The sequence below is a fragment of the Parus major genome, chromosome 1, assembly GCF_001522545.3.
Source record: "Parus major isolate Abel chromosome 1, Parus_major1.1, whole genome shotgun sequence".
NCBI lineage: Eukaryota > Metazoa > Chordata > Aves > Passeriformes > Paridae > Parus > Parus major.
In genome coordinates this window covers 48,233,424-48,255,161 of record NC_031768.1, presented here as the reverse complement: position 1 = coordinate 48,255,161, position 21,738 = coordinate 48,233,424, and the positions used below count along the sequence as shown (strand labels likewise).

Genomic DNA, 21,738 nt, shown 5'->3' with positions numbered 1-21,738 from the left:
AAGAAACTGAATCCATAATTTAAAAAGGCATGAATTAAAATGTCCAGAAATAATAATATACCAAGTATTTAACTACTGTCAGGCATATTTATTAACATGTCTCTTCTTCAGACTGTTTTAGTATTTTCTACTGAACAAGAATGGGATATAATGGAGAAATAAATCTGCACCGTCTCAAAAAGTCCACACTTCAGTGAAGTATTTAAGCTCTCAATTTAGTTCTACAGTCCCCAAAATACTGCTAGGCAGTAAAATACTTCAGTTCATGTCTACCCATGATCTTGAACATGTGACTTTGTACTTCCTCAAGCTGAATAACCATTTTATTGTCTTCAAGTTGAGTATCATTACCTTGCCTCCCCTGAAACTTGCTGCATTCCCATGGCCATTGATAACTAGTTTATTTCACACATTGAGTCTTTCAGTGGATTTAAACATGCTGAAAATATAGAGCTCGAAGAGATGTGCGTGCATAATACCCTTATTTCTAATCTAAACATAATTAGACTAAGAACTGAACTGGTGAGATTTAAACAACCCTGAGATTAGCAAAATGCGGAACTATAACCATCCAAGGTACTTCCTGTGTCATACAGAAACATGACTGGCAAACACATGCTATAATGTTAACTGGCTGTTAAGTTCCTGAATCTCAGTTTTGGATGAAGACATCCAAAATAGGATACAAGCAGCTTTTAAAGACGTGATCCTATGAGACACCATCTTTTCCAAATGAGTACTGCGTAGCTGGTTCCCTGCACCACTTTAACTTGTTTTGTCTTCAAACAATTTAAAAACCATCAAGCTCTTGAACTCAGAAGTTCAGATTTCTCTCCAAATCCTAGCTAACATAGCTTTTAAATTGTTGTAGAAGAGTTAGATATGATTCTGTGTTGGAAGAAAGGCTTATTATCTACACTTGCTCGAAGACTCCAAAGACTGAAATAAATACAGTTGGTCTGAATGTCTATGTCATCTAAATAAACACATTTCTTTTGACCTCCCAAAATGTCAGAACTGAAAAGAACACCATTGCTCCACCCCTTCTCTAGTGATCTTAACCACTAATGCCTGACAGAAAAACAACAATTCACAACACACACATACAGCAGCTGAATATGGCAAGGAAATCATTCAGTCAAGTACTAAGTAGACGGAGGAAAGGGAATAAAGAGAGTAAAGAAACAGAACATGTTTCAGTCCCCAACATATTATTAGACTGGAATGAGAATGATGCAAAAAGAAAGGACTTTAAAAAATAAGGCAAGAGAACATGTTTGTTTTGGGCTTACTTGAACAAACCATCCAAAAAACGTGAAAAATATTTATGGAAGACTGAATTGTTTTACATTTACAGGGAAAGTAAGTATAATCAAAACTCCAGCCTTGCAAAATACTTTAAAAAGGATTTCTATACTACTATTTTAATAGCTATAATCCACACTTGCCTCCAAATAACATCATAGACAGGATCCAGACACACACCAGAACCTTGAAGGTCTTCCTGCTCAGAATCATTGAATGTTTTGCAACTGCCATCTACTTTGTTTATCAGAAGACATTTAAAAGGAGGAGGTTCTGATATTGAAGCTGGTACCAAACCTAGATCAGGGAGCAAAAAGAGCAAACAATTGTGAAGATTCCACTCAATAATGCTTCATGCTTAAAAAATGCCATGTAATACAGCAGGGAAGAACAGAATATACTGCTACAACAAAAAAATAAATGGTACTAAGATTTAAATTCAAGTGAAAGTTAGACTTTCACATTATTATTTTTAATAAAAACCATCTTTCTAAACAAAGGATCATCACATGCAGTAAAACAAGAAAGCCAGAATATTTTCATTCCCTACATCCACTGTTTTGACTAGCTGCTCCTGTATTGTTTACACAACTGAACCCACTTTCTTTTCCAGTACTTCTATATACACTTAAAATAATATAGAAGAGTTCTTGCCTATTATATGCCTGCTTGCAAATATCTCTGATGTAGCAAGCACATGAGAATTAATGAGAGCTTCATCGATCCGGAGAAAAGTCTGGTCGCCACTTGCTCCAATCCATGTAGCTTTACGCCCGTATTTGGAGCCTATGTTAGGCATAGGTGCTGGTTTTGCATTCCAGTAGGGCATATCCAGAATTGGTCTGCCAAGCTGACCTTTCTGCAGAAAGAATGTAAGAATCAGTAGGTGACTGTAACAGTAACTCTCAAAGATGGATAAATTACTTCAATAGTTCCATCACACAAAATAGGTGAGCCGGAGGAGAATTTACCACAGAAATGCCTTCAAAATGTTGTAATGCACTTAGGAAAAATGGTATGACCCAAAAAATGTACCCCCAAAAATGTAGAATTGTAAGTTTCTTTCCCCATCTTGTTCTCCCCAGTTCCCCTTATTGGTTGTGTGAATTCCCTCCACCCCTTTCCCCCTGTCTTCAAAAAGGAGTGCTTATCAATACCTCTTCCTCTTTCCCCCCTGCTACCTCACTCTGAAGGATCCTAAGAAATAAAGCTGAAACTGCCATCTCAGCAAAGGGAAAGAGCTTGTTTTTAGGTTCTTCTTTGATAAGCTAAACTATCTCCCTGTCTCCCTGGCTGCTGCTGGGCAGACAGTGGTAACAGAGAGGCGGGGGACATTAGAAATTATAGCATCAAAACACAATGGCTGCTCTAAAGCGAAGTGTTACACACTTAACAACAAGGAATGAGTTACTGACAGATATATTACTTCCTTTTCAGTTAGGTTTTTGATTAAAGTTTTTATTAAACACCACTCAAGCTCTCTATGATGGATAACCCCCCCTCCATCTTCAGAATCAAATATAAAAGTATTATTTTCCTACAATGTTCAATATCTGATTAATGTCAGTTCTAAACAAGGAACAGACTCATAAGAAAGAAAATCTATATTCAGATAGATTCAGATATATTCAGATAGACAGTCCAAATTCCATTTAACTCTGAACTGATATGGACTAAGTTTTATAGAGCAAATACCTCTTACAAGTACCTAGAAATTGATTAGCACATCAAACTTGAACTAAAAAAAGCATGAAGTGCTCCACAAGTACTTCCGCACATGCTTGTTAACACTTACCTGGAAATCTAGGGCCTTACCTCTATGTACAACTAGTTACTGAGATGGACCAACATGTATTATTTGGTTATTATTTGCATTATACTGCACCAAAGCATGTAGAAAGAATTGCTGCCAGAAACCTGCACATGCTCTATCTACCTCCCCCAGGCAGAGAAAATGCATTGCATGCCAATGAAGTTGAAATGATTAGAGAGAAGAAAAATGTATATGCAGAAAATGTCTTCTGTTCAGCACATTATTCATCTTTCTTACTTCATAATAATGTAAGTAAACCAAGTGAAGACATTTTCAAGTAACATGCTTTGTTTTGATTTTGTTTTGACTTATGAAGCTTTCAGCAAACTTTCCAGTACTACAATATTAAAACCAGACACAAAAATCAAGTGGTCTAACTATGGCCTAAACTTATTTTTTCTTTTAGAGCAAGGGGAAAAAACCCTCAGTCAACTGACAAGCTTTTATACTCCATTTCTGAGAGTTAACTTGGTTTTTCAGAAGCCAAGTTTCACTGCAAGACAACAAAGCTTAAACTTTTACACGTCCATGTCAGTTTTGACAGGCTGGTGACAAACACCAAACCTCTTGTTTAAAGTCTGAAAAACAACACAATATTACTCACTTTTAATTCAAACTATGACTTTCTTCTTCCAAGATTTCAGACTTGTCTTTTTTTTATTTATTTAAATTTTTTTGTGAGTAAAAAGATTTCAAAAGGTGAAACTTCTGTTGTGTTTGGCAGCACATAGTTTTTAAAGCATGTAAAAATAGCTGAATACCTATATTCTACACTTTACAAAAAAGATCCCAATAAAAACATTAGAGGGAACATGGAAACCACAGATGATTCTGCCGAGATCATTATGAGGGGCATCTTTGCAAACAGCAAGAGGCACAAAGGGAAGTAAACAATGTTCAAAAGCTTATTTAATGAATATTAGAAAGGATTCCACACAGACATGGGAAAATATACACCATGTGGATATGAAAGAAGACTACTGGAGTTGTGCTGTGTTATACTGAGCAATAACCCCTCCCCTCAAGTGTAGGCAGAGCTTTGGCAACTCACTGCTGTTTCTATGAAAGAAACCAGGACACTTTTTTCTATCTAAAGGAGACAAGTAAGAGAATAAGCAACATTCACTTAGAACCGAGCTTGAAACAGTAAGAGTTTGAGAAAACTGGTGCACTTTATAACACTGTTTTAAATCACCATCTTCATTAAAACATTAAAAAAAACCCAAAAAAACCAAGAATTCCTGGCATTTTGCTTTTCTAACCAGAAAAATCCTAAAGGCTACATTTTAAAACATAACAGGCATTCAAGACATGCAGAAGTCATGCACAGTTCTGTAAGAACAAGTATAAGCAGTCTTGAAAGGTCTCTGAACAACACGTTAACACTACTAGCTTATTCCCATAAGCAAATAACATTTCCTTACTGAGAAACTTCCAAATGTGAAAACCTGGCCATCCATTAAGAGAATAGCTGTGTGGTTGCTCCCAGCAGTAACTTGTGTACTAGGACCAGGTAATGCTTGCACCAAAGTGGGACATCCCCTATATAAAAATAAATTAATTCTATATCAATACATGGTCATGCAGCATTTAAAACATACATTAGTATTGTAAGTATTTCAATCACTGTGAAATACATTCACTAGATTCACACACTATAGAAAACAAAAGCTAAGAAACACCTTGCATATTAAACTAACAGGTTTGAGAGACTGCACCGGATAGTTAAGTTTATGCGCTTCTGCTACAGGAAAACAGATCAAGGACCCTCTCTTCAGTTAAACTCAGAAACTACATAGAATCAGAATTTATTAATTTAATGTGTAAGTCTAGAATTACAATTGTGCAGCTACAATAACATATACACGTATGTATTTTTGTATGAATATAAAATACATGAATAAATGAATATAAAATACATTGCAATGAAATGTAGCAGTAAAATATGTTCTGAGAACTCTACTTAAGTACTTCAAAAACCTCTAGAAGCAATCAAAGCCTTATATGGCTCATACAGTTACCAGAAACAATATTGCTACAGCACTCTCAAGACCACTATCTAGGGAATTATAAAAGAAGTAAAGGTCTACTCTTCTCTATCAGCTCCTCTCCCATCAAACTCAGACTCAATAAAGAAAGACCTCTCTAAACTATTTTCCAGAGAGACATGAAAAGGTCTAATCCATTTGTCTCCCAAATATGGACAGACATAAGAAAATAAACTTTCCATTTCAGTAAAAATGAAGGGGGAAAAAATGACAGGGTGTTCAAGAAGAAAAGAAAAAAAAACTTGAATTGATGACTTGGAATAGAGCTAGCACAAAAGATAAAAAGTATGAGACACTAAAATTTTATTTCAATCCCAATAAAGAGAACAGAAACCTACAAGACTCTGAATCCCATAATGAATGTCTACCTAGAACTAATATTTCCTGTGGAGTTAGGAAGACTGTGAATGTGAAGAACAAACTATTCCCACTGAGTTTTATGTTTAGAAACTGGCTCAGAGTTATACAGAGGATGACAGCACTATGTGAACTTACTTTCAAACACAGCCTTTCAAAAGTAGGGTAACTAAAATAAGACCAGGTTGTTTTATACTGGAATTAAAAAAGGCCAGTCCATAGTTACCTAGTGACTGTTTAGCAGCTGATGTGCTAAAAGATGATTCATCTAAACATTCTGATTTTGGCTGAATAGCAGATAAAACAGAAGTCAAGAAAGTATGAGGAAGGTGAAGCATCATGTTCAGCAGAAAAAAGGTGGATGGGAAGATGTGAACATATGAAAATGCAGAACAGAGGAAAGTTGCATGAAGATGGGTTGATGACCCTGAAGAAAGACTAACACAGGTACACAGAAAAAGTACTTTTTGGTGGTAAACGCAGCTTTCACTGACTAGTGGAGATGGAGGGATTAAAGGGCAGAATAAAAAGTAAAGAATGTACAACATGACAAACTTAGATGCTTTTATTGGTCAATAGACACATGGATTTGGACATCACTGTGATCATACAAAGACAGAGCAAAGTTTAGCAGCACCAATGATGCAATAAAAAAAACAACTTCACATTTGTCTCTCATTAACTTCAATGAAACTCAAAAAGACATCAAAATGTAAGTAAAATGTAACTAGTAACTAATCCAAAAGTACTCCTGTTAAAAGGAAGTATTTTATCATAAGGTTTTCCTTCCTCTCCCTCAAAACTGTGTTAGCTGCAGGCATGGAATTATCAATCATATGTTTATTTAAAAAAATAGTATTTCATCTTTTTAATGCTTAAAAACTAAGCTATTATCAACATAACTATTTCTCTAGCTTTCCAATTGAATCTATCAGCAATGTTATATGAATACTGTGTTTGATAGTCTCTTGGCAACAGCAGAACAAAATCAAATTAGCACCTAATGTACAGAGATGAAATACATTATCTTATTAAACAGCTTTTTCATTAAGACCACCCAGCTTTTGGAATGGCCAACTACAGCTTATCAGTTCATATAGAAATGAACAGAAAAAAAATAAGAAACTTAACTACATCATAAAATAAACTTGAATTGCAGAAAACTAGTTTTCACTTCATAAAAGGAAAAGGAATTTCAAAAAACACAGTAAGCCAGTTTGATTAGTGCACATGGAATTTAAAACCTGTAATACAGTTGAGCATTTCCTTATCCAACTCAAACTCAACACAGGAAAGCTCAGAAAAGATACTGAAGAGTCTGAGAGACTCTGGACAAAGTTTTAACAACCGAAGTTTCTCCATCTGGATCAAAGAAAACAAGAACTATTGCTCTGGGATGGAGTAGAAAGACGCTGGTGTTAAAGCCACAGGATGTTTGGTCAATCACGAAAGACCAACCTCAGTTACAGAGAAAGTAACTTGAGATCCCTTGGTAAAAGTAGTAATTGCTAAATAATTGAACAGAGATGTACATGCATCAGCTAACTCAGGATCCTGAAGAAGGTCCAGAGGCATTCTGGCTGTCCACATGGAAACCCTCTTCCATCCCCAAGGGTAAGCATTTCTGACAGTAGTCGTAGTCTTTGAAAATTCATTATGCATGACCTGTTCCAACAATTGCTGTCCATGGTACTTATGCTGCCAATAGCTGCCTGCCAGGTCCCCAAAACATGTCACTTGGGGCAGCTGACCGTGGTGCTGTTAACACGGGTTCACTGGGAGGTGTTACTGTGTAGTGGGTAAGACGAAACCAGCAGCAACTTCTGTCCATTGCAAGCAGAGTTAGACAACTTCATTACAGAGAAAATGGAAATTTTTATATTTTAGAAATTACTGCATTTTAGAGGAAATTTGGTGAAAAGATGTAAATATGACCTGCACTCCAGCACTGGAGCAAAATAATCATAAAATATATATAGAAACATGGCCCTAACAAACAGAGATAATGGAACACTTTTTTTTCCACCTGAAGTTATTAATAGGATACAGTCTCTACTATTTTTGTTTGAGTGGAACATAGCTGACCATCTGTGGAAGGTCTGATCAATTTTGCTTTATGTTACTGTTGAACCTTTGGAAGCAAAATCCTATCAAGACTGTATCACTCGAGTCATTCCATTTCTGGAGTTTGACTGCCAGGTCATGTACTTGCTACTGGAGTGCTGAAGTCAAGTTTGTACAAAAAAAAAAAAAAGCAGACAAATTTTAAACAGTAACAGAAAGTTCCTCAACTTTTAACTTCCAGCTTCTTGAGAGAAGCATCTGCAAAAAAACAGGCCTTTGCTTACCTGAGAACAATACATGCTATTTTTCACCAAGACTAGATACTGCAAAGCATTTCTTGCTTCCAGTGAGTTTCTAATTCACCAGCATCTAATTTGAGGAGAATATAAGCACAGACTGACAAATCTTTCATGTAGTGAATAGCTCATCAACATCTGCCACTCTGGATGTTACAACAAAAAGCCTACACAGGCTAATTTAATGGTTCCAGCTTACCGATAGGGCATATAATCTACTTCATTCCTCCTGAAGTAGAGGAGAAATTTGTGATGTTTATAATATTCTAACAGAGGAGTCCAGAATTCCCTTAATTAAGAAGAAAGGCATGTCTGAACAGGTGTTCAGAATTCAAAATACTTGAGCATTTTCAAGACTTTAAAAAACAGTCTCACTACTAAAGCTTTACACTGCAAGATAAAAGTCTCTGAAAGGATGCCTAAATATTACTTTTTTTTCTTCCTCTCTCCTCTCTCTCTCTCTCCAAGAAATACAGTAAAGTATCAGTTCCTGCATTCAGAAGATGATGCTCTTCCTGAGGTCAATACAGGCAATGTGACACACTGCATGACTGACATACCACTGACCTGGCAGGAGCTGGCCATCTGAGCACCACTGCGTCCCAACTGAGGTGGAACTCTGCATAAGGATTCCCTGTTTCCTTCTCTGAATCCCTTACTGTGAGGACAGAGGAGAGATCTCTACTTAAAGCTGGAAAAAGAAGTACATCAATGAAGAAATTATAATTTGAATGATGGTGCTAAATAGCAATATAGTACTATAGCCAGTTCTCATGCATAGGACATACTTCACACTTCTTCAAGGCTTTTTTCAGATACTTTCTAGAGTCTGATGTAGAATGATAGAAAGGTCTGTACCTAGTCACTTGCACCTCCTCAGCTTCTACTTCTGGTCAAGCACTATCCATCAGCACAAGATTTTTCATATTCTCCTTTAGGATCTCACTTGGAACTACTATTGGTCTTCATCCAGTTTCTATCTAAATAAGCAACAGATGTAGGGTTTACCACCTGAAATACTGGCAAATACAGCAGATAGCTCCAAAACTTTCTGAATAGCCAAGAATTTCATCAAAGTTGGAAACAGGTGATATAAAGTTACAAATGCCACTGCTGTATGTACCTCTTCAGTCTTTGAGACAGACACCAGCCTTATTCTAATAGCAACTTGAATTTCTAGTTTAAGCCATTGTTCTTTGGAACAAATACCCAAGAATTTCCAGGAAGGAAAAACAAAGTACTTGTCTGTGATATGACTCTATGATAGAGAGAAACCCAGACTGTATTCACCAGTCTACTGCAAACTGAGGAGGGCTAACAGTTCAGAGACTACTGTCAGGCAAAGCAGCCAATACAAGGTAGTATTTCCAGTATACTTTCTTTCCTCTCCCCGTTTAGCTTAGTGAATCCAATGCAAGTTTTAAGATGATGATGATTTCTTCAGGAACTTGACAAAAGAAAGGGTTTTGAAGCCTCCAAAGAGATTAGGAGGAGAGATGTTCAGTGATTTTCACCTGACTGCTACAGAAGAAATGAGAGAACTGAAGACAGATCACGGATGTTCTGCTCTGTATGCCTTTCACATAAGGATACTGAGCATTTCTAGACATACACAAAGTCTCAAAGATTCCTACTACAGAAATCTCCATCGTGTGCATTACATGGCATAAGTACATGTCCAAAGACCTAAATCACATTTTCTTATTTAGCAGGACATTTTTTTTATTTACTTTAATGTATAAATGAGACTCTAAGCATAAGCCAAGGGTGAGATTGAGCTTCACATTAAAGACATCTATATTTAATTATCTATGCTCTCACTGCAGTCAATCGAGATCAAGTTTACAGGGCTACTAAGAAAACCTAAAGCATGTAAGCAGTAGCTTGTTAGTCAAACAGCTCTCCATGCTCTGCTGACTTCTCTATTTCCACTGACCACAGAGAAAGCACACATCACTCTTCTGCCAACACCCAAAACAAGCAACTACAAAATGCAGCTGAGACCAAAGCTTAGGGACTTCATTTGGAAGATGACTGATGAGCAAAAAATGGGACTTTATCATAAGTAAAGTGAGATTTGCTCAGTTGGTCAGAGCACAGTGCTAGTAACACCAGTGTTGTGGGTTTGATCCCCATACAGACCATTCACTTAAAGAGTTGGATTTGATGATCCTTGTGGGTCCCTGCCAAATCAGAATATTCTGTGATTCTGTGAATATTCTGTGAACTCTTACCAATGATTTAAAAGTAACAGGTTAATCTAGGTTTACAATATCATATTTAAATTATTGTACACGTAATATTTTACAGAAATAATGAAATCTTAACAAGACTTCAAGATAATTCTCATATATGCAGGGAGAATTAAAGAGACAGAAGAAATCTCTCTTATCAAAGCAATGCTAATAACTATGCACAGAAGCTTTCATGTATTAAATTAGTTACTTATACAGTACAAGAGTACTGTTATTGTAGCTATATTCAGGGAGTTATGGGGAGTAAGTACAGAACAAGAGCACTTTATTTGGTCTATATTCGAATTTTCACACTTGCTAGCTACAGAGAACCAGAAATTTAGCCTAATAAACTTATGCATCAGTACAGTAATACACAATCACATCCTTTGATTACCACCTTACCTGGAATTAACATCACCGTGCCCAAGTTGACCATGCTGCCCATATCCAAATGTGTAAACATCACCATTCTCCATCAAAACCACTGAAAAACAGCAAAATATTTTTTTCAACATATACACATGATATGGCACTGTGCCAGTATTGGTTACCCCTCTGAGTAGCAGTTAATGATTCGTAAGAGATCCAGACCAGATTCCACAATCCACCATAATTAGCAACTCTATGCAGGAGTAGAGCTCTGCTGCAGATGTTTTAAACTGACTCCAAAATTGCTTACAAGCTGTGATGTAACCAATATATAATACTTATAGTACTTTTCATTGCTGAAGGACAGTGAGCTGCATTTCACTGCTGGAATCAGGGAGGTGACGTGGAGATTTGGGTGGTGATCTTACTTTAGAGCATGTAATGAAATGGCATGAAATGTGTCAGATGGGGTTTAGGATGGATATTAAGGAAAGGTTCAGCTACCCCAGAGGGTAGCTGGACAATGCAGTAAGTTCCCTAGGGAAATGGTCACAGAAGCCTGACAGAGTTCAAGAAGTGCTTGGGCAGTACTTCCCAGGCACATGGTGTGATGGTCCTGAGCAGGGCCAGGAGTTGGACTCCATGATCCTTATAGGTCCCTTTTAACTGAAGATACTGTATGTTTCTATGACTGTGTAGTAGGCTACAAAATGTCCTTCCTACATTTTCAACTTTTAACACTCCTGCATGCATCCAATATTAAAAACTGAACACAAAGCAGTAAAGACACATTTGACAACCTTAAAAAAAAAATCTGTACTGTAACTAACATTAATTTACTTTTACCTGAATGGTGAAATCCACAACTGACTTGTACAGCTCGCAGCTCACAGTCAAAGCGGACAGCCCCTGGTGGATATGTTGTGATTTTGCTGGCATCCTTCTCACCCCTTTCTCCACTTCCATCTATAAACAAAACTTACAATTACATCCTATGCAGTCTAATTGTTATATTAGAAGAATGAATAGAACAAGAATAGTAAATAATTCCCCACCCCACCACTTGTAAGGTAGAAGAGAGAACTCAGAGTAGCAAAAGAGACAGTTCAAAATGCAGTATATCAAAGCAGATGTGGAAGATGACAAACTATTTTTAAACAACTTACTATAAAGGTACACATTAGAAAATATCCTCCAAGCAGAAACATCTCAAAGAGCAGACTAAAAGAACTAGCAAAACAGAAAATTCAAACTTCAGAAGCTTTGCTTAACAGCTATCACTTTCATTTTTCAATAAGGTAGCACTATTAAATTTGCAGCCCTGCAGTTAAACTCAACAGGCATAGCCTAGTCTACCTTTTCCAATTACTACTCAAAGTTTACTTGACTCCAAGTTGGTCACAGAGCCCCTTGTTTTAAGTAGCTGACAATCACTTACACAGCTCATTTCTAACAAAGCAGACAACTCACCAAGAGCACGTCTGCTTCCATGCGTTTTCAGACGACATTTCTGTGACTGCCTTTAGTAAGCATGTATGTGTTTAATAAGTATGAAGCACATTATTGGTTCCTAATGTCAAACTGCCTCCACAATGGACAAAAGCACTGAAGTGTAATGTGTTATTCTTAAATTTATTTCAAGCTACTATCTTCTTCAGAAATCAGAATGTTTCCATCATCTATGAAACTTAAGTCATACTCTATCTAGCATATATAAATGATAGAAATACATGAAGCAAAAAATAACTGCACATAGAAGACTGCACATTCTCTCTTGTAATAATTCTGAGTACTGCTCTAGTAACAAAACTGAGACAGGGAAACAACTGCTGCTCAGAGAATTCAGTGTGTTGTTAATTTTGATCTATACCTAGAATTTCTATGTGTTTTCCTGAATATCATAATCACCAACGAAGTCTGAACTTCAAGACTTCATTATTCTCTGTGTGAAGCACAGCAATTACAGACTTAAAAAAAATTAAATATAATTCTGCTTTTATACAGATTGCTCAAAATTTTCTTTTAATTGCAGAGAAACCGCTGATACAGTAATTTCAGAGTTTTATTACATACCAGCTTTAAAAAAAATTTTACTGTTCAAAGAATAAAGCTATTTTCTAGTCATGACTTAGGTATAGAAATTACATTAATCTGCACGTAGTTCACATCTGTATAGGTACTAATGGTTTTGAAGAATTAGGTTTAAAAGCATGGGTAAAGCATCCCTTTGAAATATGCACTACATGCTGGATATGTGTGAAATGGAGACGTGATCAAAAAATCCTGTCTCTCAGAATTGGCATGGGATTTTTGAGGTTGTGTACACACACACAAATTAGAAGAAATAGCTCTGAAGGTCTGTGTGCAGCTTTTTTTTTTGGTATTAATAACAAAAGAAAATATAAGGAGACAGAACCATCATTTAACAACAACCCCCTCTTAGTTCTGCAATTCTTCCTTAAGCAGTTCACAGTATTTAAGTTCTACTGCTTCTCAAATACAGTACCTTTGAACTTTTTTATGCCTATTTTTGCATTAAACTCTTTGTGCAAAAGTAATCAGGAGGTGGCTTTAGCAGCTGATATTGCCACCAGAATTATTTATTCAGAAAGCAGTCTGCTTACTCTTTCCCAATTTCATGCAAGTTTTTCAGACAGGCACAGAAAAACAGCTGATTATTCTGGAAGCCTACTGTGGCCCCTGTCTCACTCCTCCCTCAGACACTGCTGAATAATGAAAAATATGAGCTCTCTCACTGTGTAAATGCACTTGAATAATCATATCAGAAATACACATGTCCAGTAAGAATGCGTCATGGTTGCATGCACCTCCAATGAAGTATGTTGGGCATCCTGCAACCACCCTATGCAGTCACATTAGCCACATGCAGCAGAGGGTGTCTTCTGGACAGGTAACAAACAGCAGCATATCAAGTGATCTGCAGAAACTTAAGAGGCACATGTGCATTTTCTACCTCATTGTAAGAAAAACATCCTGCTCCAAAGGGCTTCAGAAACTACTAATAAAAATTTGGGGATTTCTGTTTTCCCAGCTGATAAATACGTGATACTACCTTAAATAAAACCTGATTCTAGATATATCCTCATTTTCTCTGAAGCTGGAAATGAAAGCATAGCACTGTACTCCCCTTGAGGAAATACTAAATATTAGTGTGCAAGATGTGGAGACAAGTACCTTCACATGAAACAAGTCTCAAATACTTATTGGAGAAATAAATTTATTTTAAAGCATAAAATTATACAAAGTTGTCATTTTTGATTCCCAAAGCTAACTTCTCAAAGCACTAATAAGGCAGGAATAGAAGCAACTGTCATATGTATCTTACTTTGCTCAAGTGTGATTTTTTTTTAACTGAAAATGGAATTCCCCTCAGCCTTCTTTGCATGGTTAGTAACAGTCTCAAGAGTTTTGAATTGTTTGGAGCTTCAAAACTTGGTAAGCACTTGATAATTTATTTGTGGTTAGGTACAAAACCCTTGCAACTAAAATGGCTAGTCTTGTTTAGGAAAAAAAAATGTCTTTTGACCAAAATACACAAAGCCAAATAGATTATTATTACTTTTAGAGCAGTACTTCTGGACTACAGTGTTTATCTGTTACTCCATTACATGGCCAATACATTATCATATTTTTCCAGCAGTACTGGCTAGAAGAACTCACACTTCGAAATAAGGCTGCAAATAAACTTGGTCATCTTTCCTTCCATTACTTCCAAACGGTCAATTTTTTTAAAAAAATGTGTTTCCAAAGGTGGATTCTGAAAGCATATTTGCATGTCTCAAGAACAACTGTTAACTAGGAAGATACACATTTTTTTCTTCAAACAATTGTGCACTTTTTCATTTCATTATAAATAATATTAAAATAACTGTTCCTGAAAGGGAAGCATAAAAAGCCTACTGAAGCAGTAACTCTTCTTGTTGGATGCATGGAACCTTTAAGCAGAGCAAGTTAGTACGTCCAGTGTAATCCAGCTGGAGTACCACTGAACAGAAACTTTGACTTCATCTCTCTGAGAGAGAAGAAAGCCCCAAGGAAAAGCTGTGAAGTACTTCCTGCTGTCAAACACTGAGGGGGTGTGCTCCATGAAAAACTTCATAATGATGGGTTCTCATCTTTGATATCTCAAAGCTGGGGAAGGAAAGAGAAAGAACTGCAAATGCAACCAATAAATCCCCACTACCACTCGGAAAATTCTTAACTCCTGAAGACAATTTTCCTCCTCCATTAAATGTGCTTAAAAGTTCTCTTGGCTCATACTGCTGCCACAAAAACCACTGCCTTTCCAGGAACAAAGGAAAAGCTCATTCAGTCCCAATAGCAAGTGAAGTGATAAGCTTTAAATGAGACTTCTTCTGGCAAAAAATCCCAAACCCACCATCGTTACAGAATAACACTGTGGACCCTTGCTTGGCCAAGACCGGAGGAAAAGCATTTTGTTAAGTGTTCCCCAGCAGTAAGGGTGGTGATACTCCATTTGTCACTTACCATCCATCTTTGAAAGACAGAAAAAGCACTTCTAACGATGTTAAATACATGTCTTCTTCCCACAGATGAAAAGCTTTCATGGAATATGACTGTACAGTAAAAATTCTTACAGTAACTGTCTCTTCAGACCACATCATATGCCAACAAATTTTTGTTCTGTTCAGAAGCAATTACCCAGATAAAGCATACTGGTCAAGTTACTGGTTAGTTTCTGTGATGTCCAACCCTCACAAGGTGTTCTGAATGCCATAATCTAATTCACAGATGTTACAACATTGCTTTAACAAATCAGCCTGTACCTCCAGCTTCCTGGCTGTCTACCCCAGACTGCAGCTAAAATATCTGTAATCAATTTTATTGCTACAGTGCAGGGGTATGAGAAATATACCCTGGCTGTGAAAATCATCCATCCTGAGGGCAGCAAAAAAAGTCAGTCTGTTGGATGCTTGAGAGGTTGATACGGAGCTTACTTGAGCTTATAGGTAAAATATGATATGCAGAACTACAAGTACATAACATGTACAATGAAGTGGTGATAAAGTCATGTCCTAATTAGAAACTTAGCCTTACATGTAGGTTTTCACTGTCAGCTGGATCACTCCAATGAGTGCTTCAAACTACTCTGCCCTTCACATGGTATCTTAGCTAAAATATTAAAAAGCAAATTCCAAGTAAGCTTTCTTGAACATCTGGTAATTCTGTCTTAGTACTTGCAAAATGGTTGACCTATATCTTGTTCCATCCATGCAGGTTCAGCTTCATCAAGTCTTTGTCCTTTTCAGGATATTTGTTTCACATTCCTTAGAACATTTACCACTACTTCCAAATACAGGATAAAGGTGGCATTCAAACTGCTGAATCTTAGCTAGCTCAAGAAGCTTACTTTGTTTTATATTGTTACTCAGTTCATTTCTGCAGTTGATAAAATTGTACAGACTTTCATTAATATTTTTTACTCAGATCCCCAGTTATGGGAATACACAGGGATTGCAGATGTAGACTGGAAACTCACTACCTCATTAAAGAATGAGGATGAAGCACAAGCTCATTTTTCTTCTTAGTATCAAACCACTCCATGAATACAAAAAATGTCATACATAATAATTTCTATTTATAATTGTGAAAGACAGATCAGGAAGACTATGCTTAAGTATGCAGTTTTTTGCAGTAACAAGGAGTTGATATGCATATATATCATATATAATATGATAATGTGAAAAGAGTAAATTATAACGGCAAGATTTCTAAAAAGTCAGCTGTTTCAATGAAGTTGGAGTTTTCAACTGGACAATCAAATTGTGGAATTCCACAAGTGACAGACAGGCAGATTATTATGAAATAATTCTTTACTCTGAGGGTGATGAAGCACTGGAACAGGTTGCCCAGAGAAATCAAGGATGCCCCACACCCAGAAGTGTTCTAGGCCAGGCTGGATGGGACTTTGAGCAACCTGATCTAGTGGAAGGTGTCCCTGTCCACATCAGGTGGTTGGGACTGGATGATCTCTAAGGTACCTTCCAACCCAAACCATTCCATAACTCCATGGTTTGACAGTATGTACAAGTACATATCAAATACACTTTTTATATTAGACCATAATTGCCTGAAGAAGTCCTGAAGAAGCTATCCACATTCAAGTTTAAATATCATTATCAAGAGAAGTCCTGCAGCTGCAAGCAGGGAAGTGGTAGCAGGTAGGTACCAGCAAGTTTAGTACTGGTCTTATCAGTACTACCAGCTGAACTAAATGTTCCTTGCCCAAAGATCTTGATGGTCTTGGATGTGTGAAGAAGAGTACTATGGCAGAAAATCTGAAGGAAGACAGTTTGAAAAGCATAATTTGAAAAAATAAAACATAAAAACTTGCTGATTTCAATGTGATAATGTCCTTTTATCTCTGCTCTGTTACAGCTTTTACATTCTGCCTCAAGGAGAGGCGTGCCTTCTAAGATAAGAAATATACATTACCTTTTTACAATTCCCACCTTGCCTGTTACATGGATAACAACCCACTTCACCAGTTTTCCTTTTTCCCTTGGAATCTCTAGGAGAAGCTAAGGGATATTTCTAGTTCCTAGTGGAATTTATGGCTGTCTTTTGAAAGGCAATCTTCTGAGGCAGAGAAGGGTCTAAAAGTTTACTTGAAAACCTCCTTATTTTTTTTAGTATAAGACACAAAGAACAAAAAATGAGTATTTCCTTCCATATAGCCTTCCTTAAAGAAAAAGAAATGTTCAATTCAGGGCATATCTGACAAAAATCTTCCAGCACAACACAGATCTTTACACTGTTCTTACAACTCCAAGAGGCAACATAAGCCTCAAACTGACACTAATGAAAATACCTCTTGTAAGGAGATGCTTAATCTGAAGTGAGTTCCAACATCTAACATGTGCCAAAAAAGCAGAGATGTAGCCAGGACAAGTGGACTCCTTTATGCACTTGTCTGTGGAGCCAAGGGTTTGCAGCAAAACAAGCAGTACCATCCAGTTCAGGAATAATGGCCATCAGTGAATTGTCATTCACGTAACATTTAAACTCAGTATGTCCTCTTTCAGCATGCAACCTCTCCAGCGAGATTATGATAAGTTATTCTACTTAACTCACCAAGACTTACAGCTCAGACAATATGCCTTTCAGTAAGACTGAATGTTATGCAGATTCAGGATCAGATTTTGCTTTCATTTCCATGAAGTATCTTAAGATGATTTTACGATCCAGTATGCTCATAACTCAGTAAGCCTATCACCCACACACACAGAAACTTTATCCCATAAGGCTTCAAACTGACATATAGCTTGTTTGCATACATGCCAAATACAATCTGTAACTTCCACTAATTCAACTGAAATGCCATACTAACTCTTGCAATATTTAGCTGTTCTTTAGAAAATAGTTGAAGCATTCTGAACCATTCACCATTTTTAGGAGCCTCCTACTCACTTTGATCAGGTCTGTAACCTCCATTTTTCATATTTGCATTTTATATATAATTAATGTACGTACAGACACATCAGTACACAGATATATACAATCTATGATCAGATTTAAGAAAGCTCAACTTCAGTAAGTTCAGCTGAAATATTTAATTACAATATTTAATTACTATCATTTTCCATGAAACATACATGTCATTTATATCTGAACTCACATACTGACATAATTATATCTGAAATAACACACTTAGAAATTGAAGATATAATGAACTGGCTTCCCAGACATACAAAAATGCCTGAAATATCAAGACTCCTTCATACTTATACTCTCTAAAAAACATTTAACTCAAGATTATTGCACAGAAAAACCTGTCTTCTGATTTGCATTCTCCTCATTCAAAGGTAGCAAATAGTAATGTTTACATTATTTCAAATACTTCACTCCTAAGAAGGGCTTGTTGAATGATAACGTATCTGAAAAGATTTATGCCAAAATTAACAAGCCTGGAACTGCTATGTTCAAGTAATCACCCTAACTAGACAACACAAAGGATAAAAACGCAACACAAATGCAGTGCAACAGTCTTGAGTCACTCTAACATGTTAAGTTTCCTACAATAAAAATAAAGAACCTCAAGAATGAAACAGCACTAGAAATAAGACACACAGAAAGACAATGCATATTTCACAAAAAAGAAAAGGGTGGAAGAAGAACAAAGATGATGCAGACAGAACACTTACACTTGTAAAGAAAGATCAACATTTAAATGCATTTTCTTTCTCCTCAGGTAACAAGATACTAACAGGAAGAAAGGCAGAACTCATTTTGTGCAGTTCTTTGAAAAGACAGATTCAGCATCTGGAAGAAGTGACTGGGAGGCTGGGCTTATTTCCACCCTAGTCAATAAGGAATACCAAATACCTTTGTGCTTGTCCCGTTTATGCTTTAGCGGTGCTGGAGAGAGTCTGATTCTGGCTAGAGCCTGTTCTCGATGGTTCATAAAAATAGGACCAGGAATTACAAGGGGGCCTGAGGAGAAACATTTTGCACATGCATAGGAAAGCTCACAAAATGGTAACAGTATGTTAAACAAAAATTCAAATTAAAAGCAATGAAAAAACAAGAAGAATAATAATTATAGTCTTGTTTTCTTAAATTCAAAATACCTTAAAATACAAGAAACTCACCATTTCTTCATAACTTTTGCAAATAACCAATAAATATCTCACAGTGATAATTTTACCTGAATTTCTAAGTATGCAACTGTACTGCAAACAACAAATACAACATACACTAGAGTAAAATTTGTAAGTGAATACCCATTACTGTCTTTGAAAGATAAAAAGAGTAATTATCATGCCTTACATCCAACAATGTAACATTCAAAATACTAATTTGGAACAAGATCAATGCTAAATTTAAAAACCACCACCACAAATTTGTTTGCAATTACTATATTTAAGATGCAGAGTTACAAGTCTTAAAGAAAAAGTTCCATGTTTAATGAAGAAAGTTATTCAAATCATATGGATCTTTTCTTATCTACTTAGTAATTCCGAAATCCATTTATTTGAAAAATATTTTTCCATTTGTTGAAAGGTCTTCAAGGGAAGATTTGATTTAAAGAAAGCAATGATACATGTATTTAAATTTTTTTCCAGATTGCTTTTTCCTTTTAAAAATCTAGACATCAGCAGTGAGGTACTATGCCCAATTGAGGCTGAGTATAAGCAGGTCATAGACAAGCAATTTGTTTCTTCAATCTGTATTTCTCCTGTTTTATACGTAAAACATGCCACCAAGAAAGTTTTGGACATGTCTTATCCTTTCAGAAGTCTCACATTCAATGTAAGCCATGAATCAGGAGCAATAAATGCTGCCAAGTGACACTCAGTTTGACAAATCCAGCCCTTCCACCAACAGTAAACGAAAGCACCCCAAATCAGGCTGTTGTGTTACAAACCGCTTATGTGAAACTTTGAATACAAATATTCCTCCTCCTTCTACAATTTCATTGATACCCTCATTCCTTAGCTGAACTTCATAAATAAGACAATGTAGGTTAACTTCTCATAAATGCCCTTTGCCTGAGATTTTCTGCTATCAGCTTTTGACCATCACCTCCGTCACTAATACTAAATAGCGTGGATAGACATTTAAGTGGAAGTTAGGCCAAATCTATGCTTTAGAACTTTCAGATGAAGAAACTGTCTTCATACAGAGAAGCTCCCAAGTTTTACCATTTACTTAAAGAACAAAATGAAAAATGTTTTAAAAATACATTATTGTCTATCCCCTTAGCTTAGAGGTTCAAACATGTTAGACAATAGAGGCCCTAAACTTCCTCAGTCATGTTTGTTTCTGTGCACAGCACAGAATTTTTACTTTTGTTCTACTGTATTTATTTGGACTGTCTTTATTCCAGAACAGATCCTCTTGCTAATTCAGAGCTCCTTCTCCTAATCAAGGATCATCATTTGCTTTTGATTTATCTTCATCTTGCAGATCGTTCTTTCAGTTGTCTTACTACTGCTCCCCCCTTAACGTCCATTTAATAGATGCATTTTTGGTAAACACTACTTTCTGCCAAACCACTTGCTATGTTTAATGTTCTACTTTCCAAAGTTTTGACTTACACAAAAAATTATGCCACACATTTTGCTTCTTAACAAACTGGATGGAATATAGTGAGGAGTATCCTGAGGCACACCAGGAAAAGGCAAAAGGGGAAAAGACGAACAACAAGAAGATTATGAAAGCTAAAAAGCTCTGAAGGACAAATGATACAGATGAAAGGTGAACAAAGAACATGACAAAAGGCAAAAGTAGTAGGACATACTTCATGAAAAGTTCCTAATGAAATTAAAATCTGAAGATACAGAGAATGGAAAGGACCAACACCACAAAAGTGAAACTCAGATTAGCAAAGTTGCAAAAAGAGATGCAAGGACTGCAAGGAGTGTGGCTTGAAGAGTGTAGATCTAAAATATTTGTGGGTGACTGAATGATCTCTAGATAACTTAGGCAAACATTCTGAAGTTGCAAAGAATGCTTGCACAACGAACTGTGCCAGGAACGAGGTACAGCTCTGCAGGCAGTCTTTGGCATTTTAGTGCAAAGAGCAAAGATAACAAAAGAGAATTTCAGGAGGACAGAAGGAAGTGAACTACAGTAGGGTGTGCAAAAGAACTGCAGGAGATTTCTAGGACAGAGGATGTTTAGTAAGCGTAAGAGGCTGTCAAGCTCCAGCATGGCATTAGTTTCCAAGCTACTCATCTGAATCACACTCTCCTAGTCAACATAACAATTCTGGGACAATCTAATGTTCTGACATATTCAGGGTTTATCTTTGCTTCTGCATATTCCAATATACTCTACATTTACCACTGCGTAAAGAACTTGAATCCAAAACAAAGTTAAATGCAATAGATTGCCATTTCACAGTAATATGTACCCAATCCATGTAACACTTCTGTTATTCCCTTTGACTTTTTATGCAAGCTAAATCTATAACATGATCATAATAGAACAGGAGACTACAACAATGAAATCAAAATCTACATTTTGATTGCATTGTGATGTCTGCCTCCTTGGTCATGTGCTGGCAAGGTGCAAACTACTTCCCTCTCCCTCCAAAACAGCACAAGCAACAAAACACTACAACAATTCATGGAGGCCATATCTGGTTTCTGCTTACATCTGAGGTTGCCTGTATAAAGGGAACAAAGTTAGGTGCTGAGAATATTCTGGTGGAATAATCCAGCCATGCATGACATACTTCCTTGAATTTGTTAAAAAATGCC

At 36.5% G+C, this 21,738-nt stretch overlaps 1 protein-coding gene across 21 annotated transcripts in view; it reads right to left on the bottom strand.

Moving 5' to 3' along the window:
• The window catches only part of MYCBP2 (MYC binding protein 2), a 169,986-nt gene that overhangs the window by 90,569 nt on the left and 57,679 nt on the right, over nucleotides 1–21,738 (bottom strand). For 17 of the 21 annotated variants that reach the window (XM_033514209.1, XM_033514187.1, XM_015622763.2 and 14 more), the window contains exons 18-23: nucleotides 18,857–18,964; nucleotides 11,336–11,455; nucleotides 10,523–10,604; nucleotides 4,543–4,660; nucleotides 1,960–2,164; nucleotides 1,449–1,602 (exon numbers count right to left, since the gene is read on the bottom strand). In XM_033514209.1, coding sequence (XP_033370100.1) covers nucleotides 1,449–1,602; nucleotides 1,960–2,164; nucleotides 4,543–4,660; nucleotides 10,523–10,604; nucleotides 11,336–11,455; nucleotides 18,857–18,964 — 787 coding nt within the window. Of the gene's footprint in view, nucleotides 1–1,448; nucleotides 1,603–1,959; nucleotides 2,165–4,542; nucleotides 4,661–8,450; nucleotides 8,575–10,522; nucleotides 10,605–11,335; nucleotides 11,456–18,856; nucleotides 18,965–21,738 lie in introns of those variants that run through there. The other 4 variants (XM_033514216.1, XM_033514221.1, XM_033514196.1 and 1 more) reach the window with 4 other exon arrangements.